At 49.1% G+C, this 26847-nt stretch overlaps 1 protein-coding gene across 4 annotated transcripts in view; it reads right to left on the reverse strand.

Annotated features, from left to right (window-relative positions):
• TRAPPC9 (trafficking protein particle complex subunit 9) overlaps positions 1–26847 on the reverse strand; it is a 544520-nt gene that overhangs the window by 201145 nt on the left and 316528 nt on the right. For all 4 annotated transcript variants that reach the window (XM_073893249.1, XM_073893250.1, XM_073893248.1 and 1 more), the window contains one exon: positions 1695–1837. In XM_073893249.1, the coding sequence (XP_073749350.1) occupies positions 1695–1837 (143 nt within the window). The remainder of the gene's footprint in view (positions 1–1694; positions 1838–26847) is intronic.

Raw genomic sequence — 26847 nt, forward strand, 5'->3', positions numbered from 1 at the left:
CCCAAGAGCAGGAGGAAGACCATGCAAGCCAACAGAAAAGAGAGCAGGGTCAATGGGTGGGGAATCCGGGAGCCAAGCAGCACTCGTGCTAACCAACGACTCTTCCAAGTGTGTGTTTGTTCCATTCCACATGGTAGCATTTTTCTCATCTTAAATTGTCATTTAGAGCAGCAGGGGCCGTGACGTGCAAACCGGATATCAAAAGGGGGGAACAAACGCAACCCAGGGACAACCTGTGCTGCTTCCAAGAACTATTTATAAGAGCAGTGGCAGCAGGCGATGCAGGGATGAGAAGGAAACACGGCAGGTACATCATGGAGCAGCCCGAATGCACAGGAAGGGCCTAAAACACGGGAACAGCGAACAGCGTCTGGCAGCAGTCCTGGCCACGGCTCCCCCAGGGCCAAGCGCTTTGATGGTTTATACAACAAACTCAAAACAGAGGCGAGCCTTGGCAAGAAAGACTATTACTCCACGGACTGAAAAAGTGACAGATGATGAAATGTGATGCTAAAAAGCCCAAGCTAAGCCACTAATTCTTGTGAAGCCATTCCCTGATGGCCGGGAAGAAAAATAGTCTTTCCTATAAACTAAAACTACACTTATTATTTGGGGCTGTATCACTTTAAAGGGAGTTTTATATCAGCATTAACATGGGTAGCACCAACCGTCTATTTTACACTGTGGAGTACAGAATCCTTTGGTGGAGAGGAGGGGGATGCCGCATGTGATGCTCTTTCCCCAGTTCGAGGCCACAGAGGTGCTCGTCACCACTGCCACCTGAACTCTACTAAGAATAAACACTATCCCACTGCACCCTGCACCCATAGGTAAGACGCAACGGACATGAAGATAGTCAAGTACTCAGTGCTAATCAGCACTTGTTTCCCACAGGCGGCTGGCCGCTGGGGCAGGGGTCTGAGCGGCAGAGGGTCTCCAGTGGGCAGGAACACCGCCCACCACGTTCAGACCCCACCACTCCCAGCTCACCCTAGGTCAAAGTTTCAGATGGGAAATGGTCATTCTCCCACCTTAGAGAAAAATACCTGTAGGACCTCTCGCCACTTCTGGGTTTGAAGTAGACACACTGACTTCTCTCCCCCTGATGGAAGACGAGACCTGGAGAAGTAACTAGGAGGGAAAATTTCTGCCAAGAAGGGCTCCCTGGGCAGAAACAGGCCAGTGCTCCAGACAGCTGGGAGCTCCATGAACAGAGGTGCCTAGAAGCTGGACAGCCTGGAGGGGCACACAGTTTTACTGGGATGCCAGCAGTGACACAGAAAAAGACGTAGGACTCCCCCAGGAGTGCCCAGACATGGGGCTAGCGGCTGAACCCCCTACCAACAGGAGAGCTGAACCAGACTGAAGCCAGGACCAGGCTCAGGGCAATGCGTGGAAAACGCGTCCTATACGATGATGACCACAAACAAGCATGCTGCAATGTTAATTAACATCACTGTTATGCCACCTGAGAAGGTGTAAAGCCCATCCACTCACAACTAACTGAAGAAAGCATTTCTGTATAATGCCTGTTTTTCTGATGCAGAACCTAAGTCCCAGGGAGGCTAAGCAACTTGGCACAGTGGTTTGGATTTGACTAGAGGTGGGACAAAGAGGAACACGGAAGTCAGAATTCCAAACGCAGTGCTGTGGGACTCTAGAAAAAGGCCATGACAGAGCAGAGATCTGTTTACCTGGTTGCCGGCAGAGTACTGACTCGGGTGAAGAATACAGATGGCTCGGCTTCCACGTGCAGCCCCAGGGAGAGGGTCCTATAGTATCCTTCAACGTGGCCCGGACCTCCAGAGTATTTGAAATTCAGGATAGCTTCCAGGGTCTAAAATGATGAAAAAATGATAAGTTAACAATCCCGAAGTTGAACAGCATTCTTCCAGAAGGCAGGCCTCACTTAGGAAAGGCTGAAGAGAACCCCAACTGGGCAACTCCAATACCTGGCACCTGCACCATCTTTCCTATGATGCCCTCTGCGTCTGCACTAACAATTCCCAGCCTAGACATGCAAATGGAAAAAGGCTCCAAAATCCTTCTGTGGCTCATAGAGCATTTTAGAGAGGAAAACACATTTCCATCAGCATCACTTAAACACAGAGATGAGGGGGTGGCGGGGGCGGGGGGATGACCCTTCTCTCAGGGAGGTAGCATATGGCTCCCAGGCCGGCGGTCAGTAAAGCTGACGAGCTACAAACTCATGACACTTCCTTGAACCCATCAAGAGATGAGGTCCCAGGGCAACCGTGGGGCCAGAAGACCAAGGGGGTACGAGGTCCTTCTAGAAGGTAAGGTAGGGACGCCTGTCAGCAAACGTAGAGCCAGCCACCACACAGGCCAGTGGGAAGGCATTAGCTCAAGGTCAATGAACTGCTGAAGGCTGAGGAAGGGCTCTAATAACAGGGAAGACGCCCTGGGAACCCAGACAAGAAGGAAGGCCCCACCCACGCCCGGCTCTTCCCCATGGACCTCCCTGGGGATACACACAAAGGACTTGGCCAGGGTGCAGGACAGCAGGGGGGGCCTTCCGCGGTAGCACCGGCATGGGGGAAGGGGGTCAGCAACCACTGAAGGAAGGGTACAAAACCAAAACCCCAGCCCCAACCCCACCCTCCCCTCTCATCCCCATCCAGACCCCTCTTTCTCCTCTGAAGCAAGCTGGAGGAGCGGCACCCAATGCCAAGGGCACAACGGCAGGGACAAATATCCGTTCCCGTGGCGGGGGGCGGGGGCGGGGGCGCGGGGGGGCAGAAGCTAGTTCTGAGCCAGAATCCCATTGCAGTGCGGTTAGAGGTCCCCCACCACCGAGCCGGGCTGGAAACCCACCCATCCACAATGCCCACCAGATACTAGGCAGAGATGGGCTGCTAGGCGAGGGAGGAGCAGGGAGTCCAAGGGAGCCCAACACAGAAGACCCAGGTGCACAGTGTGGGATAAGGACAGCAGAGAAGTCCCACCTGCTCCTGCCACCGGCACCAGTGGGGAAGGAACAAAGGTCCGGAAAGACCCCACGCATGCTGCCGGCGTGCAGGGAGGGCTGAGGATGGAGGATGACTGCTCTGGGAGAAACGCCTGGCACCTCGGTCCCCTCCCCCTCCCCTGCTCGTACAAGACAACACCAGGCGAGTTCGGAGCCTGTGGGGCACCCAAGCAACCGTAGCAACAAGAAATCTCAAACCCAGCTCAACCCCTCACTAGAGTGGCTCAACCTTCCACGTGAAGTCCTAACACAGGCATCAGCAAACTATGGCCCGAGAGCCAAACGTGGCCTGCAGCTGGTTCACCGGGCCCGAGAGCAGTTTTTACAGTTTTAAAAGGTGGTAAAACAACAACGATGGAAAACAAAGAGCATACGACGCTGGCCACTTTTGGCCGGCAAAACTGAAATATTTACCATATGGTTCTCTATGTAAAAAGCTTACTGATAAACTGTAAGAAGAAAACAGAAGTAGATCTCCGTTCCGTGGATGGGGGTGTGGTGTCACGGAGAGGAGGCCGAAAACACCAGCAACAAGGGGCAAGAGGCCAGTGTCATGGAAAAACCCAAGGCAGGCAGCCCTTCGGGAAGATGGGCCAGAACGCCCCTGCCGCAGCCAAGCCTTGGAAAAAGGGGGGTGGGAAGTACCCACGTCTGGCCATCAGTAGACCGCGGGCGACGCTCGTGGAAGTCAGAGCTCACGGAGCCCAGAGAAACCAGAGAAATGGGTGGCACAGGCCACGGCCAACTGGGGCTTCAAAGCTGTGCGCTCCAGGTGGGGCCCAAGCACCCGTCGCCTGGTAAGAGCAAGGTGAGCACAGGAGCCACCTGCCTTCGTCCCCACGTTCAAGAGCCAAGTATTTCGATAAACCTTCCTGGCAAGGCACAGTGTTCGGCCTCCGGTCCGTGCTTTCACTGACCTGTTTCTCCCTTCCAAGGGAAAGGCGGCCACAGCTACAGACTTTTTTAAAATGAAGAAGACACCCTGTACGCGCACGTCTTCAGAGACAGGGCACCCCGAGGAGGACAATGACTTTCCCGAGAGACTCGAGACGTGCAGAGCAGGACGGTGCAGCAGGCGGGGAGCAGGTGCGGAGGCCAGGCTCAGAGTGGCCCACTGGCTCCCCGAGGTCCTGGGCACGCCTTCCGTCCACTCTCAGCCCGCTTCTCCACTGTGACACGGGGACAGGAATGAACAGCGCAGCACAGATTCGCTGAGACAATGCAGCAGCGGAGCAAGCAGACACTCATTAAAAAGAATTCCTTTCTCCCTCTGCAACCTCGCCATCTGATACCTTGAGGCAACGTGGTTTAAAATGGGAAGAAACCGGAAATGGATTTCAGTGCTATTTCTCCCCCCGCCATTTTTTTATCTCAGTAAGATATATATAATAAAATTTGCCATTTCGACCATTTTTAAATGTACCGTTGTGTGGCATGACATACATCCGCAGAGTTGTGGAACCATCGCCACCCTCCATCCATAGGCAGAGCTTTTTCATTTTCCCAAACTGAAACTCTGTCCCCATTAAACACTAACCGCCTCCTGCCCTCCCCCAGGCCTGGATACCACCATGCTCTGTCGGTCTCTCTGAATTAGAGGACTCTCGGAATCCCCTGTAAAAAACAGAGTCCTAGCTTTTGTCCTTTGGGGACTGGTTTATTTTACTCAGCTTCATGTCTTCAAGGGTCATACATGGTGGAACAGGTGTCAGAACGTCCGTTTTAAAGCTGGAGGTAAACACTCCACTGCACACACAGGCCACAGTTTATCTATCTGTTGAGGGACACTTGGGTTTCTTCGACCTTTCAGCTATTGTGAATAACACTGCCATGAGCATGGGTAGACACATAGCGGTCCTGAGATGGCGCTTTCAGTCCTTAGGGTATTCATTTCTTTATATATTTGTTTTAGGGATTACCATGCCATTTTCCATGGTTGCTAGATCATCTTATGTTCCCACTGACAGTGCCTACTGGTTCCAATTTCTCCACATCCTTGTCAACACCTGTTATCTTCTGTTTCATAGGTTTGTTTGTTTTTTATAATAGCCCTCCTAACAGGTGTGAAGTGGTATCTCTTTTTGGTTTTGATTTGCATTTTCCTAATGACTAGTGATACTGAGCATCTTTTCATGTGCTTACTGGCCCTTTATTATTGTTTTTGGAGAAATGTTTGTTCAAGGCTTTTGAGTCATTTTAAAAGCTCACTCCCCACCCCTCTTCTTCAAGGTGTCTTTCACACCTAGAAGCTTATAGGTTCCCTTCAACTTCTGTACCACCAGGAATGCCCTCACTGTGCCTACATGTGATATAAAGCCACGCCTGATTCAGGAGGACATCTACACTTCCTCACTTAAAAAGGGCTCAAGAAAATATTCAAGAAAACAAACATTCTGAATAATGGCCTTGAAATGCCCAAACCTGTGAAGGAACACAAATGTCACACGGACTTTGTTTTTTTTAAGGTAAACTAAAAGTCCAGGGAGTGGTGTAGTAGAAATTACCTAGGAAGGCAGCAAAAAATTCATGGGGATACATAACAATCAAGTACTACATAACAAAGAAGAAATAGTCTGTGTTTCTATTTTCTTGGAATTGGCTATGTCTTTTGCTCTGTAAAGAACCAAGGAAAAAATAAGATTACAGGGAAAACAATTTATAAAAATCAAGCAAATTAAAGATTTTGTGAAATTATTGAGTATTACTGCCTTCCTTTCTTAAAAAACAAACAAAAAAACCCCTCCTTGGCTCTATAAAGTTGGAATATTTTAATAAAAACAGAAAGTGGGTCGGTAAGGTAAAAGACATAGGATGCTCCAACTTTTCTTTCAATCATAAAATAATGAGAAGCCAATGTGCTACTCTACCCTAAGACTTTCCCTTCTCAGAGTATGCTGCAGTCCTTACTTGGAAAAAAGACTATTACAGAAATCAGCAATGGGCAAGGAACTAAAGAAAAAACTTTCTAGGCATACAACTTATTATTTGAGCTAAAATAAAAGGACTTTCAGTGGCTACCTTTTATTGTGCACCCACTAGATATCAAATACCATGATAAGTCATCTACACACACTGACTCTGATGTTCTTAAGAGTCCTACAAGGAAAGCCCTGTTTGCATAAACAAGGCTCAGAACTGTTACATGACTGGCCCAGGCCACACACCCAGGAAGCAGCACATCCAGGATTTAAATGCAGAGCCACATAGCTGCAACAGCCCGCTCTCTTGCCATTTTTGCAAACTACTCAGAAGAGCCTTCATTCATCCATCTACCCACTCACTCACTGACCCTGAACAAATGTCTACTATGTGTAAAGGATGATGGCAGAAAGCACAATGCCACCTACGGGGACTCAAGTCTAGCTAAAGACACAAGCCAGAGACATCTTTAGATAAATTGTTATATGTTACAGAGAAGTATCCTAGGATATATGGATACCAAAGACTATTACACCTGGAAGGCCAGGAGCTGGATGAGAAGGAACAACATCTCAGCAAGAAAGGCAGAATTAGGCAACTGTTAAATTGAAAACAGAGAAAAATCTATCTGTTTGATATCTGAAATTGATATCTGAAAATATCAATAAATATGATAATCCTCTAAGTCTGATCAAAAAAAAGAAGAAACTAATTACCAATATCAAAAACGAAAATGAATGTCAGCAGAGATCCTACACACATTCAAAGGATAATAAAATAGTGCAAACAATTTAGTGCCAATAGATTCAACTTGAATAAACACATTACCAAACGGAACCAGGAAAAAATAGAAAACCTGAGAGCCTCATGTCAACTGAAGACACTGGATTCACGAATGAAAACAGCCCTCCTAAAGGAAGCCCAAGGCCAGGTGGTTTCCCTGCTGAATTCTATCAAAACCTCAGGTTAGAGACAATACCAGTTTTATGCAAACACCTTCAGAAAATAGAGGAAACGTCCCCCTTCATTTTATGAAGGCAGTCTTAGCCAAATACTAAAATAACACAGAGTTTACGTGGAAAGAAAACCACAGATCTATATCCATCATGAATTTAGATGTAAAAATCCTAAATTCAGTAATAGAAAAGATGAAAAACACATCATGACCAAGTTAAGTTTATCTCAACAATGCAAGGTTGGGATAACATCAGAAAATCAGTTAATTTTCATTCACAATATTAAGAGACTATTACTAGACAATAAAAAAAAGCCACATGATCATCTCAGTAGCATCAGAAAACACAGTTGACAGAGTTCAAAATCCACTTAAGATTTTTTTTTTAAATCTCCACAAATTAGGCATAGAAAGGAATATCCTCAACCTACAAAGTGCACCCATGAAAAACTTTTGCAGTTTAAAACCACATCTCATGGTAAACTAAATGTTCAGATTGTTATCTGGATTAAGGCCAGGACATAGCTGTCATTACTCCTATATCAACATTGTACTTGAGATCCTAGCAAGTTCAATAAGGTAAGAAAAAAAATTAAAGACATACATGCCAGAAAGGAATTAAAATGTCTGCTCACAGACAACACTATCATGTACCAAAAAAACCAAAATCTTATAAGGAATCTACTAGAACTCTCAGAAATTGCTGGTGGTAATATAAAATAGCACAGTCACTTTAGAAAACAACTAGTCAGAATTCCTTACAAACTTAAAGAATTAACATATTATTCAGTAATAAAACTCCTACCACGAAAAATAAAAAGACCTATCCACACAAAGGCCATGTATGTAAATATCCATGGAAATTTTATTCATAATAATCCCAAACTGGAAATAACCTCAATGTCCAAGAAGAGGTAGGTGACTAGATTAATTGTAGTACATCCATAAAATGGAATACTACTCAGCAACAAAATGGAACTACTGATACACACAACATGCAAGAATCTCAAAAACATTATTCTAAGTGAAAAAGGCAGTACGCTATACTACATGCTTGCATGTATAGGAGATGCTGGAAAAGGTTAGTCTTTAGCGACAAAAAGCAGATCAGTAGTTGCCTGGGGTTGGGGGCAAGAAAGGATTGACTATAATGGGGTCAGGGAAACTTTTGGGGGTAATGAGAATATTTTACATCATGGTGGTGGTGGTGGTGGTTACATGGGATATACATCTGTCAAAACTCGTCAAACTGTACAGTTAATGTGGCTGTCTTTTATAGAAAGCAATTTATACTCAAAGTTGATTTCTGACCATTTATAGGCACACAATTACTTGCAAAGATTAAAAGACTCCAAGTAACAGTGTGGGCCACACTGATGGGGGACTGCTCATGTCTCAATACAAACATGCTACGTCAGGATTCCCAGGTTCTACAGCAAAAAACATCAAGTGAAATTATGATTTATCACAATTAAAACTTCACACGATCTGGGAAAAGTCATATCCCTCCTCTAGTTCCCCATATCCTCATCTGTAAAATCAGAGTTGTGCCAGATACTACCTAAGGTTCTTACCAGTTCCTAAATAAACTATTATTATTCATTCTGTATGACTAATGTTTCATGACTTCTAATCTAAATAAGGCTCTTGCCAGAGAGAAACCATCACTCTTGTACAGTATCCTAATTTATATGTCTAAGATATAGATCTCTAATTTTTAAAGACCCTAATTGGACCTGTCACCACAGATTTCCTTCTGCTCTATTTCTGTGATAGGACATAAGATTAATAGCTGTGATATGATCCACTTAATAAGTCAAACATTCAGGACCAGAGGTCCCAGCTGGGGTTCATTCCCAAGAGACCAGACCTACGGTTTACTTAAGGTCAATGAAACATGCAGATGAAAGCCATACCATTACTTTCCAGTTAATTATCACTTTCAGCCAAAGTCTTTCTTCAGTGTTAATTATGCCTTAAAGATGCCAAGTGACTACAAATTAAATGGTACATCCCCGATAATGCAGGAATGGGTTTGAGCAACAACAGCCATCAAAATGGCTCGTACTCGAGAGGCACAGCAGTCCCTCGGTGGCTGAGATGGGCTGGGACACCAGGTTCACATGGAGGGGGATGTGGCCGGGACCGTTAAAAGACCAAGTCAGAAATCTGATTTTGGGGAACAAGAAAAGCAGCCATTTTCACATCTTTTTTTGTGAAGTGTATGTTGATATCATTTGACCTTTTTTATTAAATTGACCTATCAGTCCTTTTTCTTCCAGACTTACAGGTTTAATATATTAAGGGAATTACTCCTTGCCTGTGATATAAATCGCAAATATTTTTCACAGTTGGACACAGTCTTGGCGCTGTTTATGTGGCTTGCAGAAATGGTTACCATTCTTCTAGTTAATGCATCAATCTTTTACATCTCTTGCACTTTTTTTTTTATGGTTCCTGAATCATGGTTGGAAACACCCTGCACTTTGAAGTTATAAAATCTAATTCTGTTTTCTTCTGCTACTTTAAAGTTTGTCTTTGAAACTTTTAACTTCAGTATTATCTTAAATTGACAGAAAAGCTGAAAGTACAAAAAAATTCCCCATTACCTAATGCAAAAATTGTTCACATTTTATCCCATTGTTTTAGAATCCTGTCAGTCTCTTTCATATAAATATATAGATAAATATAAGATAATGTCTGCAAGGTTTCGCCTCTGTTTAGTTCCTATTTTTCCCCTAGTAATCAATAAGTAATTTGTGTAGAGATGCTTTGAGAATTGGTAAATACCTTTCTCCTCATTAAATTTTCACCCACTAGCACAGCATCCACTAATAGTCTTCTAACATCATCATTCAGCTCACATTTATTAGATGCCAATCTACTGTAAGAGATTTTTCTTCCCCATTTATTTGGTTAATATCCACATGGATTAACAGCTTCTTGTTTTATACAATGGGTTATAATCTGTTACGGTCATTACTCGTGCTGACACGCAGACTATCCCAGGTCTGGCATCTGTTCGAGCTAGCTGCTGTGTCCTGTGACACACCCTCATTGATCTTTAAGCAATTCCTTACTTTATGGAACAACAGGATGTTCTGGGATCATCTCATATTTTTCCTGCCCTGGAAACTAGCCATTTCTCTGAAGAAGACTGGATCATTTTTGTAGGGAATGATACCAAGAAATGGGTCCTAGATGTGCTCATTGCTACTAAGATGCTCTTGCTTTGAGGCTGAAGTGCATGCATATGCCTGTGCCTACATATGCATACACACATATATGTTGATACCTATTTGTGTATCTATTTTTATATAGACACAGGTGTGTGTGTGTATATAAATATATACATATATATATATAAATATATATATATATATATATATATATATGGATAATGATATAGAAATCTCCACAAACCGGGAGTTCATAGTGAAACCTCAAGTTCCAAACTTAGACAAGATTCATTTGAATCTCCCCCCTTTCCACAGGTGTAACAACCTTCTCTACTTGTGAGAAATGGAGGAGGTCCCATCATCCTCAATGTATTTACTCAACTGCTCACACATAAGATACACAGAAAGTGGTGTCGTAATTGCTAATACATACTATTACAAAGAGCAAATCTACCAAATGAGGTCTGGTATTTGTCAGTACTTCCTTTTTGATGTAAGGTGAACCTTACATACAGGAAAAGTATACAGCCAAGTATACAGTTAAGTTTTGATAAATATATTCCCCATGTAACTAGCAGCCTAACAAAGATACAGAACACTTCCACCAACCAGGGAAGCTCCCTTGTGCCCCCTTCTAATCCAAGACAGACATTCTCATGGGCGACTACTTTTCCGAAAATTTTTACCACAGATTAGATTTGCCATCCCTTGGATTTCACATAAATAGAATCATATAGTATGTTCTCTTTTATAGCTGGGTTCCCTTGTGCAACATGTCTTCCAGCTTCATCCACATTATTGCATAGATGGATATAGATCATGACAGACGTAGATACATATTTTTTCATTGCTCAGTAGTATTCCATTGTAAAAATACACCACAATCTGTTTATCTATTCTCCAATTCATAGGCATTTGAGTTGTTCCCAATTTGAGGATAATAAAAATCAAACTGCTATAAAAAAAATTCTTGTGCAAGATTTTTGTGGGTATATATTTTCATTTCTCTTGGATAAACACTTAGGAGTAAAAATGTTGGGTCATTATGACAGATGTATATTTGATTTAATAAGATCTGCAGTTTTCCAAATTAGGTTTACCATTTTACACTCCCACTAACAACATAAGAGAGTTCTAGTTGCTCCACATCCTTGCCAACATTAGGTGTCAATTTTTCTAAATTATGATTATTCTGGTGGATGTGTATCTCATTCTGGTATGAATTTATGTTTCTAGTTGGCTAGATCTTATTCATGTCTGGGTTGACAAGAATGCATATAGAGAACATCTCCAGTGAATAATCAACAAACATAGGATGAGAGTGGACGGACATCCAACCCCGGCTCATGTGTGCTGCTAGGTGAGCAGACTACAAAAAAACAGGAACAAAGCAGAACACACAGCAACTGATTCAAGAGAGAGGTGGCCATCCTCATTCAAAAACACCCAGTATCAAGCATGACAGTAGCCTTGGGTAGGGTCAAGCAAAAACACTAAGAAAGGAGAGAGAGATCCACAAAGCAGTCTTGGTAGGAAACAAAATGTGCCAGTATCTGCTCACTCTGTCAGATCCACATAGCCAATTTCCACCTTCAGAGTCAAGTGAAAGGCACACCTCTCCTCCATGGAGGCATGCAGTATCCTGTGCGCCCCCCCCCCCCACAGGATGCAGCTCAGTGCTTCAGAATGGGCCTGCTCCCACCTCGACTGTGGTCCACAGAGACAGAACTCAAAGCATTTCAACATTAGGCTCTGGCACCTGGTACTCATGGAAAGCTGAGTACATCAGTGTGGAAGAGAGAAAGAGCTCAAATCCACATCTTAGAATCCTGGCCCCAAACCAAATGCACTATGAGATCTCATCCAACGTTAAATCTGTGACAAGTCTGTCTTTGATCTCATTAGCCCTGGCATCCTCCCTCACACTGCTGCACCTTCATTATGTCCCTAATAGCATTCTAGCCTTAGAGAGTGGATTCACAATCCCTCCACTGCCAGTGTATGCTGCTGCTCTAATAGGCACGGGGCCATGTGGTCTGTTAACCAAGGCTGAAAACGTGGAGTTCATTTACTCAAATGGTTGGAATGCAATTAGGGCTTTACTCAAGAGAGGTACAAGAATCAGAAAGGCTCAATTCACAGAGAAGGAAGGATACTTTTTTGTTAATGAGGACTAAGTAGCCAGGTTCTTATTTTGGGGAGCTGTACATATACCAGATAAACAGTTGGAGGGTCTCCCAGTATACTATGTACTTCCCTGAATGAGGTTTTAAAAAAAAAAAAAATGTAACTATTATCCACTTTTTTATAGGTAAGGAAACTTAAACAGAATGATTTAATGTGTGCCCAACAGTTAAATAGTTAAAATGCCAGCTATATTTAAATCCAAAACTTATGTTCCAGTCATTAAACCATGGAGTGTGTTCAACTTTTCCTTCCCTAATTTTCGCTTACATGTCTTAACAAAAGACTTAAGGATGTCTGTGCATATGGAAGGTTCATAGCAGAAGCTCACTGATCTACTCTGCTTAACCGAAAGCTACACTTTTATGCTATCATGCCAGCTACATCCCCAAGACCTGATAATGAAGGTCAGAGTACATGGATTGGGATGTGTTAGACACCTGCTCTATCCAGGGCTGCTCTGAACTCTGAACTCTGGAAAAGTGGACACAAGGTCCATCATTGATCTCTGCACTGACCTTTTCATTTAACAACTGCATGGTCTGCCCACTGAATATGATTCCACCCACCACAAATCTAAAAAGGTCTATCTAAGTTGCAAACAGAAAATTTGTGATCAACAGACAACCCTGTATCCATCTTCCAGGAGCAAGAACCCACTAACATCAAAATCAAATGGAGTGATGCTAACACTATTAAATATGTTGTGGAGTCTGCAGCTACCTTGGAATGTGTGACACTCACCTCAAGAGTGGAATCAAAGGAGTTGCCATCTCTTCCTTCCCCTCCTGAGAAGGAGTCACGAAAAGCATGCAACTCCCTCAAGATTATCAGCAGTGCCTAATCTACCACAAGCTGCTTTCCACCCAAGCTCCCCTAGTCAAGATTACCCATGACAATTATGGCATGGTGGAGAGACTCATGACCTCAGTGCATACCAACACTGCTTCCCAGAGGATGGGGTGACCCCTTTGACAAAGTGTAGCTTGATGGTCTTGCTCAGAACATCATGCCTGCATCCACTGACACTACCAAGGCCAGTGGTCAAGTGGCAAGGTCATCCCTAAGCTGAATGGGTGCACAATGGCAAGGACTTCTTTGTCCCCCTGCCAAACATGGTGTGAGGGATATGATCTACTGTCTAGAGGTGGCCAATTCTGATGACATCAAGAAGGTGGTGATGCAGGCACTAAAGGAGTCCTTGGAAGGCATCCTGGCTATGAGGAAGCCCAGGACTCCTGAAACTACAATAAAGATACCCACTCAAAGGTAGAAACCTTGGATGCTAGGGCTGTATTACCTTCAATGGTATCTTGTCAAGCCAATATCCAGGTATGAATTTGGCTACAACTACATGGTGTACCTCACAGTCCGAATGATCTCCAAGGATGACCAGCCCCAACAGCAGCAGAAGAAAACAAGCCCTCAGCCACTGGGATTCCCTGAGCCAGTTCCACTCCCCACACACTGGGCATCTCCCAGACAGTTTCCATCCCTGGGCCCTGAGAAGGAGATATTAGGATCAATACCATGGATACACCACACCCAGCAGGAAAAAAAAAATACACACATGTATATATAATGAAATGTCAAAATCACTAGAGTCCTGTGAAGTGATGAGCTCTCCCTCAGTATTCCAACAGTGAGCAGCTGCTGGAGCCACAGGGCACAGCAAAGATGACCTCAGCAACCTCTCGAGCTCTCCCTCCTGACAACAAAAATTCAGTGATCTTAGCTACAAAAAGTCAGAATTAAAAAGGGGTCTTAGAAATAATCAAGTCAGCAACCTTGTTGTTTTGTTTTGTTTTGTTCTACCTGGAGAATCCAAGCTCCAGAAAGGAACAGACAACTGACCTGACCAAGGCCAAGGCTCACGTTCAAATCTGACCCTTCCTATGACACCAACCCCATTGAAAGGGGACGGAGAGAACCCTCCATTGGGCCCTTGCTCAAGGCGGTCCCATATAGAGAGGCACCCAAGAGAGCAGTAATATCTCTTCCAGACTCTTGTCAGGGAAGCAAAACAGAAAACATCTTAGAACAAGCTATATTGGAAGAAGGAGGGGTTGTAGACTAAAGTATGCACTCTTTATCAATCAGGAAAAAGAGATTATCCAGAAATCATTATTTGGTAAATATGGAACGTGTATTAGATGATGTCATGGCACCGACATCCGATTTCATGGGTGTGACAATGGTCCCGCAGTTACTAAGGGAAAGGTCCTTATTCTCAGGAGCCAGGGAAGACAACTGGAAGGGGAAACAACATCGAGTCTTCAGTTTACTTCCCACTGGTACTTTCACTTACCCAGGAGGAGCAGGGGAAAGAGTATGCCTGTTAATTGCACCATCCTTTCAACTTCATGTCTGAAATTTTTCAAAATAAAACACTCAAAGTATTAACAAATCAAGGATTCTAGAGTCTGGACTCCAGAAATAAAGAAAAACCTGTGAACTATGTAACTACCCTACAGAGCACACACGTGCTGGAAGGATGGTTCCAGGTGCTGCCGAGAACAGACTCCCAACACCCTCAGGAAAGGCCTCGGCATGGCTATTCGTACTACCCTTGGCCTGCTGAGATACCTGGAGCTCAGCCAGGCTTCAAGGACTCACCCCAGGGCCCAGGGTCCTAGGGGGCTCGATGTACTCTGAGCCCCAGGCCTGTGCTCTTGCCCCTGCGAGGCTGTCTCCTCCAGGGCACAGACCCTGCTGAGAGTGGCCAGTTGGGCAAGGGCTTGTTGCCAAAGCCGGACGAGGCTGCTCAGACCACAAGGCAGTGAGCACAGCAAAGCCTCCCATCTGATAAGGCTTGCTTTCTCTGGAGCTGGGCTGCTGCAGATCAAACTTATTTCTGCTGCTCTTCTCGGGGATTCAACAGCTCTTCCAGCCTGTGGCCTTGGCTTCTTTCCCACTCCAGAAAATTTTTCTTTAAACAGAAAACAGAAACTTCCTGCCTGTTTGGCCAGCAGGGACACTTCTAGGCCCTGCAAGCCGGCAGCCCCAGTGAGCAACTACCTCTCTCTGGACCTCAGCCCTTTACCCCACAGGGGGAATCAACTTAACCACCGCTTTAGGGAATACCCTTCAGCTCAGCTGCACCAGAGGCCCCCACCTAGAGCCCCTCTCCTATCTCTCGGGCAGATGTCAGTTGTCTCCACTGTGGACTGAAGGTTGGGACAGAGAGGGAGGGGTTCCTGCAAAGCAGCAGTGACAGCAAAACCCGGCACCTGCGGTTTCTTCTTCCCCTCTATGAATTGCTCCCACTTCTGAGATCCTCCAGGACAACAGGAAAGGAAACTGCCTTTTAATGACCATCTGTTACAAAACATCAATTCAGTTTTATTTATTCATTGTATGGTTTAAGCCTCAAAATCTGTCAGAGAAGCGCTCAGCCCCATTTGACAGGGGAGCCAAAGGAGGCCAAAGAAGGACTAGGTAGCATGTCCCAGACCACACCTCTGCAGAGAACCCTTATTTTCCGTTCTGGGGCTTCCACATGAAGGACTTGCCCAGAGTTGCCACTCACCCTCTCCATGCACTAGCTCACAGAGAAGTCAGCAGAGTGCAGCCCACAGGGGTAAAGAGACCAAGATCGCTGTAGCCAGATACAACATGCCTGCAGCCCGGCCACCCTGAGGCCCAAGAGGTCAGCACCTCCGCCCCCAGCACACCTGCCAGTTGAAGCTCTGGCCCTGGGACCTCCATCCACATCCCTGGAGAACAGACTTAGACAGGCTGCTGAGCCCCGCATGTTTCTGATTTGCAGGTCAGGTAGGGCCTGAGAATTTTCATTTCTAGAAGATCCCAGGATGCTGAAGCTGCTGGTTCAGAGACCACGCTCTGAGAACCAACACCTGGAGATGGTAGCTAAAGGCAACGTCCCTAACTGGAGAGATGCAGGGCAAGAACAGGTCCTGAGGGCTCCCCCCCCTTCCTCCAGGGGCCCTGCCAGCCCACCCTGTGGGTGAGAACAGTAGTCCTCAGCTCTGCCTGTGATGACACAGACCCTTGAATTGTGTGGAAGGCAGTGGTGAGCCCATCTGGCCGCAGGGAGGCCAGACTTCCAACCCAGCTTCTCCCAGTAGGTAAGCAGACCCTGCCACTCACACCCTTGCCTCTCTGCTGTTCTCCACGCAGATCGTGCAGGCAGGGGGTCACTAGGCACCCTCTGAAACCCTGCCACCCACCTGAAGACAGCCAGGGCTGCCAGCCAAACACCCCCACCCCTTCCACTGTTCCTTGGTAGGACAGCCGAGGGCCGCAGGCCTGGCCTCTCCAGCAGACGTTTACTGAGCACACACCCTGTGCCGGACACTGTGCTACCCAGCCCTGCTGGGAGAGTACCAGGAGAGGGTTCGGCCGTTCTGGAAGAAGCTGGAAAAGAGAGGAGACCAGGCTGATCCTGGCCGGTGTGATGTCTGACCGCAGCTGAACGCAGGCAGGTGCTAGGGCGGGAAGATGGGAAACAGACTAGTGGAGGCCAACGGGACGGCCCGGCAGGCCAGCCAGAGCCTGGCCCCAGCAGCTTCAGGGCCAGGGAGGAGGGCTGCGTCACAAGCAGCTGAGCCACCAGTAACAACAACACAACAAGGTCACACAGGCCAGGATGTGTGGCGCTGTACTTGGACAACAACTCCCCAGACACCACCCTGGCCGCGGCCCCATAGAACCTCTCACGTGCCAACAGAGCAGCTGTGTCTCAGACAGTCACTGGCACGATGAATCCCAACGCTCATCAGCGACGGGATTCAGTCCCACGTCTGTCCAGCTCTGAGGTCCTCGCCAGTACAGACCCCCAGCACCACTGTAAAAACAGGCGCAGTGACCCATTTAAACATCGGGCCCCTCTCCCGGGAGTCCCCCAGGCAAGGTGGTGCCCCCAGCGCAGCCGGCTCGCGCACCGAGTCGGCGAATGCACGGAATACCTTCAGCGTCGGTATTAAGGGCTTTCAGAGGATTATGGCTTCCTGGCCTCTGGGAGAATAAATCTGTATTATAAATGGAAACCTTATAGTCCTGCAGATGCTATTTTTAATGCACAGCTGTGTAAGAATATTACCCCTTGTATGCTAAATATGCATTCCTAATTACACTCACCTAAGATGTCTTCACTCAGAAGACTAAAAATAGCTAAATAATAAAAATTAGAGTAACATTCTCTGTCAGCTGAAAACAGTAAAGCCAAAGGTAAGCTAGGATTAGCGACTAGTAAGTCATCACAAAAAATCATTAGTATTAAAAACAAAAGATGCAGAATGTGGGCAGAGAACTTCACCCACAAAACAAGAGCCAAGTCGCCACCAAGGCACCGGACTCCCTGCTTCACGTGAGTCCTTGCTCTCGTCACCCCACCACCAGCACAGATGCCAAGAAAAAGAAGGGAAGAGACAAGGCGTCTGAAGGGGGAGACTGAGGGTCAGACGGCAGCTCTGCAGTTCACGGGCTCAGTGACCCAGGCAGACGGCATCGCTGGGCCTTGGGCCCCTGTGTGCACACTGACAGTCCACCCGCCTGAGGGGCAGGTGTGAGCATTCAACGAGGATGCCGGCTGAACAGTCACAGGCTCCCGCCGCTTCCACCTCACTGCCTAACAAAGACAGGCGCTCACGGACTTCCGGGGGACACAACCCACGGTGCCCCAGGAGGAAGCCCCAACATGGTGAGGAGCCCCAGACCGGTTATGTCCCTCACCTCATTCCTTCCACTGAACGGTCACTCGGAGTCAATATTGGTCTATTTAACCATGAAAAATGAAAAGCAGTTATCACCAAGACTACAATTTGAACTATTAATATTCTAACGGGGTTGACTGTCCACAGATTTGCTGTCCTTCGTAAAAGAACAGTGGAATTTTAACCAGAAAGAACAGAAATCTGGGACTGGTTCTAGACAGGGTCCGTGGGGCTCACATGGTATGACAAGTCCACATTCTACCTAAGGAGCACCTGCATAAGACGTTCCAGGTGCTGGAAGATGAGGCTAGAAAGACAGGGGTGGATGGCCTGAGAGGAAACCCCCCCACCGACTCCTCACAGCCACTGGGCCCCTTCTCTCCCTGCTGCCTGCCCCGGCCTTCCAGCCAAGCCCACAGGGGGTTCTATCACACCATCTGCAAGGCTGGGGGTCGCAGCAGGAGCTCCTGACGACCACAGCCTCAGAGGGCCTTTCCAAGGTGCCTCCTGCAGAAAACAGTTGACAGAGGGTTATCAGACATGGTGCAGTGCACACCTGCCAAAAGGCACAAAGTCTGGGAGAAGCTCAGAGAATGATACTTGACCGCTTACTTTCTAAAGAATCTAGGAATGAAGAACAGAAAGGTTTATTGTTCAATGCCCCCCTCACCCATTTCTAAGTTATAACTGCTTGTATTATAGCTCTAAGTTATAAATGGTTTTTTTGAACCTTCATTCTGAGCTGCAAATGAAAAGCTGGGTTCAGGTCTGAGCTCCACCAGCAACAAGCCTGGTCAGAGTACTTCACGCTGTTCTCTGGACTCCAACTTCCTCATCTGTAAACCAGGGGAAATGTCCCTTATTCTGTACGCTAATTGTGAAGAACAGAAATGTGTACAGAAAAAGCCAGGAAAGGTTCCCACCGCATCTCAGGGCACTGCTCTGTTCTCTGGCAGAACTGGCTGTGAAGAAGGACCCCTCTCTTCTGTGACTGGCTCAGCCGGGTGGCCTGCAAAGGAGGCCTGCAGCCCCCACATGGGCTTCCAGCCTCCCCCCGGCACAGCCTCGGGGGCAGGGCAAGCAGAGGCAGCCGGCTGAAGAGGGCTGCCTGCATCTGAGGCTGTGCGGTCACGCAGCCCTGGCGGGGGCACCCGCACCCCCCAGCAGACGCTCCTTTCAGAAGCCACAGGTGCTCAATAAACCCAGCTCCGACCCACAGGGCAGGTCTCAGGTGTGAATGCACTGCAAAGAACCCAGGGTAGAGTAAGGGTCAAGAGGAAACGGGCTGTGAGTCATTTGCCGAGGCCCCGCGGCAGAGCTGGGGCGTGGCGGTCAGAGGTGACAGGCGGGTCACATCATGTCCAGATGCAGGAGAAAACCAGCGACTGCCGTGGGATAAAAGGAACGAGAAAACACACCGTTCATGACGGAAGAGGCACGGGTGGCTGGTGGACTCCAACAGCATGGCTTACTTCCCCCCGTTTGCAAGGAGACAGCTCCCTGGTCTCTGTTGGGGAAATACACAGAGAACAAGAGGGATGATGCCAACAGCCGTGCCTTCCCGGCACCTGGCGAGAGACATGTTCGCACACTCTCGTGTCAGCCCACGATCCGGGCATCACACTCCAACCAGACCCCAGCGGGAACAGCAGGACACACCCTGTGGCGGTGCACCTTGCAAAGGGACACCACTGGGGAAGAGGTCAGGAACTCCATTTCCTTGTGTGCTAACTGTCCAGATGGCCAAAAGAGGAAAAGACCAGGAGAAGGGGTCCTAAGCTGAGCTCCCAGGGTGGGCGGGGGTCACCCCAGGAATCAAAAGGCCATCAAGGGCCAGAGGCACATGGCCAGCTATGGGAGACCCAGCCAAAGCCGCAGGCCCCCAACCAGAACGCAGAACAAGGCCACGCACGGAGCCCTGGCCACAAGAGCCAGCTGCATCTTCTTAAATGATCCAGCAGGAGCTGAGCTTGAAGGCCCTCTCATGACCCTCCTGGAGACAGACACAGAGGTTTTCAGTGAGCTCTGCATGAACACGTGTACCCCTGAGCAAGGCACCCGTCTCCCAGTCGAGCAGAGGTGGCCAAGCACCACGACGTCACAAGGTGGCATAGAGAACGTGCTCAGGGAACTGTCATGACTCAGGAGAGGACAAACACTCTGCTGTCCACACAGGATGCTTACAGCTGTAGACACAACCTCACTAGGAGCCCTGCCAGAAATGCACTTTGACACTGTGGGCCCATCACTGTGCAGCCCGTGGGGGGCCAGGTGGGAAGACCAGGAGAGCAGCACCACTGACCGTGGGCCTCACATGCCTGTCATACACCAGGTGTCAGCTCATCAAATTCTCACAGCTGCCCACGAACTGCAGACCGAGGGCTCTGCCTGACAGAGGAGAAGGCCAAGGTTCAGAAAGGTTGCTATCTACAGCTCAGGTGTGGAGGCACACAGTTTTCACGGATCTGTGGCCCAGGAGGAACATTCTGTCTACCTCCCGAGCTGTGCTCTCTCCACTGAACCACAACACCCGGTGTCCCAACCACCCAGCACCAGGCGCCGCCAGCACAGGCCAGGGAAGCCTTGCCCCACTGTGCAAAGCAACTCCCTAGCTGTCCCTCATATAGCCCTGCATCGGGGGCAGGAAGAGGCTGGTGTATGGAGGAGGGGACTGAGGCTTGTGAGCTGAAGGGACTCAGCCGAAGCCGTAAAGCCAGCCGAAGAGCAGAGCTGGGCGTGGAGGGAGCCCGGGGCCCACAGTGCCACACGAGCGGCCGGGCTGGTGGGCACTCTTGCTGGGTCCTCAGCATCTGAGAAATCTGCACTCCTCTTCTTCGGGTCTCCCATCAATGAGTCTGTATCACCCTCTCTCTGAGGGCAGGAATCGGGTGTCAGTGATCTTTTGTAACCCCAGTGCCTGGAACACAATCAGAATTCTAGAAGGTTTACCCAAAGGGAGAAATGAAGAGTATGAGGCAGAAGGAAGGCAGACGTCTGATCTGCTCGCAAAACCACCCCAGGCCACGCAGCATCCCCACCTGTACTCCCGCCATCACAGAATCCGTCCCACCACTTCCAGTTCACGCGAGGAGGGTTCTCACAGGACCACCACTCGACTCGCTCACTTCACAGACATGGAAACTAAGGCTCCAATAAGTAAAGTAGGTTCCCTCAAAGTCACACAACCTGTGAAGGGCAGTGCCACAAGTAAGGCGCAGGACTCGGGGCTGCTGGCCCAGAGTCTGTCCCAGTGCTTGAGGCTCCTAAGACTTTTGGCAAGAAGAGGCAGATCCTCTGACTTAAAAAAGGAAGTGCTCCCTTCCTGAGCTAAATGGAAAACTCAGTGAGCTCCAAATCAGCCCTGCCATTTGCCTGAGGAAGTGGAGCTTTCAAAGGTTACTTGTTCTGCAAGCGGGCTCCTGTTCTCTTAATAGGGGCCCTGTGGATGGCCCACAGAACTGATGGCCCACGTGTGGCAAGAGAGAGCCTCCAAGAAAGCTGACACTTACAGTCAAGCCTGCCATCAAGCATGACGATGAATGTGACGGTGCAGGCTTCAGAGACCACCAGATTATTTCTCCAGCAGCCCAAAGAGCAGGCGGAGGCTTCCTCATTATGCTTTCTTCCCTCTGCTCGTCAATCTCTGAAAACATCAGCTGGAAGAGGAGGACAAGGGCTACTTCCTCCCCCACCGCCACACCTGGGGGCGTTGACCCGGGGCTGGACGTGACAAATGAACACTATCAGGGAGGTACCAGGTGTCTGTTGGCACGCTGCATGCTTGGCAGCATGGAGGGTCTCTCACGGAACCCCCAAGGTAACTCTGAGATGGTAGCTTCATCCCTCCTTGTGCGGATGGGAAAACCAGCCCATGGTCGAGTGGCGGCAGCTCCTCCCCCCACTGCCACCGAGTCCCAGCACCAGACAGGCACCGAGCCAGCAGTGGAAGCTACCTGCTCGACCTGTTGCGTGAAACGCATGACAACGGCTGTCAGACCACGTGCGGAGCAGAGCAGGGGCGAGCGGCCTGCCGGCCGAGTGTACAGGGGACATATGGAGACCGGAGTCAGCAGCCAGGCCCCTCGACCCAAGGTCTGCACCACAGCAGCGGGGGGACTGGGCAGTGGGGACCTCCGTGTGCATGCCAGGTGGTCATGCGTGGTGTCAGCTTGGGCAACGGTGTCCCAGGGAGTCCTAAAGATCAACGAAGAACTCCTCCAAGTAATGACGAGAAGTTCCCTCTAAAGCTGTGGTGGGTCTGGCACAAACCACACTCGGCAGGTGCTGTGGGCACAGAGCAGGGGAGTCCAGGGCCTTCCATCAGGGAGTCAGGGAAGAAGGGGATTAACGTCTGCGAAAAGCCTACTATGTGCTAGACAAACATCCTGTCATATAATCCTCCCAACAAACCTCTGGTCTGACAGATGAAGAAACTCTGACCTCTGGCCTCTGCTAGAACTCAGATGTGTCTGAACACAAGCCTGGGCTCCTTGCACTCTGCTCCTGGGACGGCCTGCCAATCCCAACCCTCACCCCGTACCTGCATTTACCCACCCAGCCAGCCAGCTGGCCCCACCATCCCTCTGCCCATGTAAAGGGGATCTGCCTCTGTTACTGTGGGACCACCTCCTCCTGTGCCGCTCTGAGGCTCGTGGCCCCTCACTGGCTCTCCCAGGGACTCAAGCCACCTTCCCCAGTCCCCAGCACATTCTACCTGGAGCACAATGAATGTTCTAGAAATATGTGTGGAGGGGGAGGGAAAGGGGAAAGGAGGAGCGACAGGAGGGTGGGGGACAAAGGAAGTGATCGGTCACGAGCCTGGGGTCTCACCAGGAAACACTGGACAAGAGGAAACTATCAATAGCCCCAGGAAGGAAGAAACCGTGTTGGCCATGCAGAGTGCAGATGCGAGGTGGCCACACAGCCCCCATGTGCTGCGGGGGGGTGCCTTTGTGCACCCCCTCTCTCACTGATGGGCTAGAAACCATGAGAGCAGTCCCTGGTTGCTATTTTCAGATCTTCAACTCGTGTAGACACAACCCCGTACACAGGGACTTGGGGCCACTCTGTACAAGATGCTAACAACAAGGATGTACTCTGGTTTTCGACAGCTTCCTGAAGTGCATGAGGCATTAGGGACCAGTAACAGCTAGCAAGAGAGTTCAGGTCAACTACTGCCCACCCTTCCCTCCCTGCTCTCCCACCAAGACTTGAAAGAGCAGGTGGGCCTTTAAAAATGGAACCACAGAGCAGAGCAAGAGGCCCACGACCACTATGTGACCTGCCAAGATGGACGGAGCAGCCGCTTCCGGCCTAGAGTCGGTGCTCAGGGGTTCCTGGCAACCCTCTGCGGCCCGCAGTCAGCTTTCTCACGGTCTGCTCACCTCCCTCCCACCTGGGATTCAGTCCCCCTTTCCAGACCAGGGGGCAAGAAGGCATGGAAGCCGCACCAGCCAAGGCCTTCCAGAAGCAGAGGCTTGCCGGCTCCCACCCATCTATACCCGAACAGTACAGTGTGGCTTTTTTTTTTTTTTTGCCCTTAAGAACATGAAACAGCATATTCTCAAGAAAAGGGAAGTTGTATTCACCAGAGATTTATACCAAACGGCGTATAAAGGACATTTATAATTATTTAAAGGTAATTAATTAGGATGGTTCCTCCTCCTATAAGATAGAAATCACTTCATGGTCCTGAGATACTTCTGGGGAGGCATCTGCAGAGAAGAAACTCAAGAAGAGCACACATTTAAACTCATTATTAGCAACTAAACATTTCTAATTCTCACATAAGAGCACAGCATTAAGTGTAACTGTGTTTCCAATCCAAATGCATCAGCTGTGGTTCTTTTCATTGTAATCAGAGTGTGAGAAGCAGAAGAGGAGGCGGAGGTGGGGGTGCGGAGAGACGCCCTTCTCCTCTGGCAGCTCTTCTCAGCACAAGGACAGAGGAAGGCTGGCTGGGAAGCAAGGGGTCACCGGAGGGATGGGGCAGGCTCCGAGAAGCGCTGGGACTGCATGCACACCTCTGGGTAAACAGCCCAGGGGTTGCAGGATGCTAATCCAAAATCACGAGAGCAAACACAGAGCACCTGAAGGTATTTCAGCACACAGTACTGCTCCGGAGGGGCAGCGGCTGGGGGACGTCCAGGACAAGAAGGAAATGTAGGAAAACCTCTTCAAATGTGTGAAAAGTACAAGTCAAGCCTGAGCAAATTTGCCCAACAAGTAATGGCAGTGAGGGATTCTAGCCCACAGAATAAAACCGAGATCTGTGACCTCCTCCCGACAGTGAGTAGATGGAGAAGGGGCGTCCCATTCCTACAGAAGGAGTCCCCACTGACGAAAGGAGGAGGGAGGGTGGAAACAGAAAAACTACCATCTGGCAAATCCTGTCACAACCACCGAAGGCGGAGGACTCTCCAGTGGCGCACACGCTGGTGAAGAGAGGAGAAGCAGCTATCCACGTGGTCTCCGCATGCCTGCCACCGCAGCTATTCGTCGCAAAACGGAAACAAGTAACTTCTAAGCCATCTGACAGACCTCTCCTTAACCACACGATCAAGGTCGCCATCACCAGGAATGAGCTGGAAGGACACCAAGTGCCTCGCGGCGAGCACACATCCCTCGAAGCTACTCCTACCAAAAATGCCTAGCCTCCCTTTCATCACCAGCAAGTACCAGACAATCCCAAACTGAAGGACATTCTAAAAAAAAAAAAAAAAAAAAAAAAACGGCCAGTCCTCTGCTGCTGTCAAGACCATGAAAGACAAAGTCAGAAGGCCTGTCCCAGACCGAAGGGTATGAAGGAGGCCTGGCCTGGCGCCTGACCACCGACCGCCAGTAAAGGAAAATTCCGGACAAACTGGAGTAAAGCCCGTAGTCCTGCATCGAGGTTAATTCCCTGTTAATCATTCCACTGTGGGTACAGAAGACATTCGCATTTGGAGGAGCCAGCAGGAGGGCCAACAGAAATTCAACTATTTTTGCCTCTTTTTTGTCAATCTGAAACTATTTCAAAATAGGTAAACAATTAAGAATAAAGTTACTTAAAAGTTACACAATTTTTCACGGCAAGCGAGGGACAGCCACAGCAGTAAGTAACATTTACTGAGCACTTGGTGGTGGACACCACGCTAACCACGGTTCCCAGATGTGCTCATTCACGTTCACCCACAGTCACAGGCAGTATTCCCACTTTACAGATTAGGAAGCAAGCTGAGGCAGAGGGTAGCTAAGGCTCTGCAGGCAGTAAGCAGCAGGTCACAGTGCAGAGGAACGAGGAGGAGGTCAGTCCCCCAGCTAGGCGGCTGGAGCACATCAGCGCCCTGCCCCCAGCTAGCACGGCTGGCACACACCAGTGCCCCCCCCCCCCCCCCCCCCCCGCTGGGCCCCCCCCCCCCCCCCCCCCCCCCCCCCCAGCTAGCATGGCTGGCGCACACCAGCACTCCCACTAAGGAACTGGGAGCTCCGGCCTCTACAACTGCACAGGCTCGCTCCATCTGAGGCACCGAAGGACAGCCGTACACGTGGCCATCGTGAAGGCTGGACTGTGACGGCACGGCCCTCAGGAAGGGAGCTCTGGGCACACCTTCTCAGGCCAGACCAGGCCCCAGGGGAGGCAGCAGAGACCGGAGAGGCCGCTGGGAACACTGAGGGAGCTCCGGGCGCACCTTCTCAGGCTAGGCCAGACCCCAAGGGAGGCACCAGAGACCAGAGAGGCCACTGGGAACAAAGAGGCCTCCAAGCAGAAGGCCTGAGTACCTGATGCCCCGCCTGTGGCCTGCCTGTGCCATCTAAGGACCCCGCGCCTCTCGGTTGTCACCCCACAAGGGAATCGTGGAGGCCTCTTCTCTCCTGCCTGGGAGCACTGACACCGGCTCACATGTAGTGAGGAAGGGGACTAGAGAACGGGACGTTCACTCCACTGTGACATGGGGCTCCCCTACACCCCAGACTCTGAAAACGGAGGGCCCCTGGACCATGGAAAACATCAAGGCTGGGTCTGGGGCAAAGCAGAGCTGACAAGGACACCATCATTTGAGTGTTGGTGACACATCTACCATCCTGCTAGAAGTTTCCATTCACAAAGCTTCACAAGATGGTCATTCTATTTGCATTCCACAGAGAAAACAGAGACTTGAAAAGGTCAAGGCACCAAAGTCCCTGCCCCTGGAATCGGGAACCACCTCTGCCTGACCAAAGCCACTTCTGTCCCCATTTCACCTCACTTCTTCTAAAGACATGCACAACACCAGACTGTCAGTGTTCACATCTAGATCCCACCATTTAGCCTGAGAGAACTCTCTTACAAAAAAAGCCTATCTTCCAAGCAGTCCCTTGAAATGCTCTTAGGTAACACTGTCATTTCACGTGGGAGGTTGGGTCAGAAAAAGCAAAGAAAGGCAAGCAGCACCAGTGCTTAAATGCAATGAGAAGACCTGCCCCAGAGGCGGCTGGCAGGACCCTGAGGGCTCCCCCACCTATCCGCTACGTGGATGCAGCGTGGGGGCAAGCTTCTCCACCTTTCTGGCCTCAGTTTCCCCTTGTGGAGAACGGGGGTATAGTGCTGGTCTGGCAGTGTCCCATCAAAGGGGAGAGCAAATGTGTGGGTGCGGCGGTGCTGGCCTGGCTCCCAGGAGAGCTCAGCATTCGCAGGCTGATGGGTGCGGAGCGGTGCGAGCGTCGCCCCCTGGATCTGCTGCCCTCCGAGGGGTGGCGCACCTCCCAGAGCGGCCACACGGACCAGACAGTGGCCAGCACCAGACATAAGTCTTTGTCTTTCTAAGCACATCGCATACAGGAAGCTCCCAGCAAATGTGACAGCTCCCAGGGCGTGACTGCTCCTAATTTCGGGGATACTGTCCCCGGCTTGGCTGTAGAATCTTGGGTCAGCCCGTAAATGAGCTGAGATCACAATCAGTCAGTGAAGACGGAAAATTAATTTCC

The sequence above is a fragment of the Callorhinus ursinus genome, unplaced genomic scaffold (genome assembly GCF_003265705.2).
Source record: "Callorhinus ursinus isolate GAN/ISIS: 27379988/994484 unplaced genomic scaffold, GSC_fseal_2.0 scaffold5, whole genome shotgun sequence".
Lineage (NCBI taxonomy): Eukaryota > Metazoa > Chordata > Mammalia > Carnivora > Otariidae > Callorhinus > Callorhinus ursinus.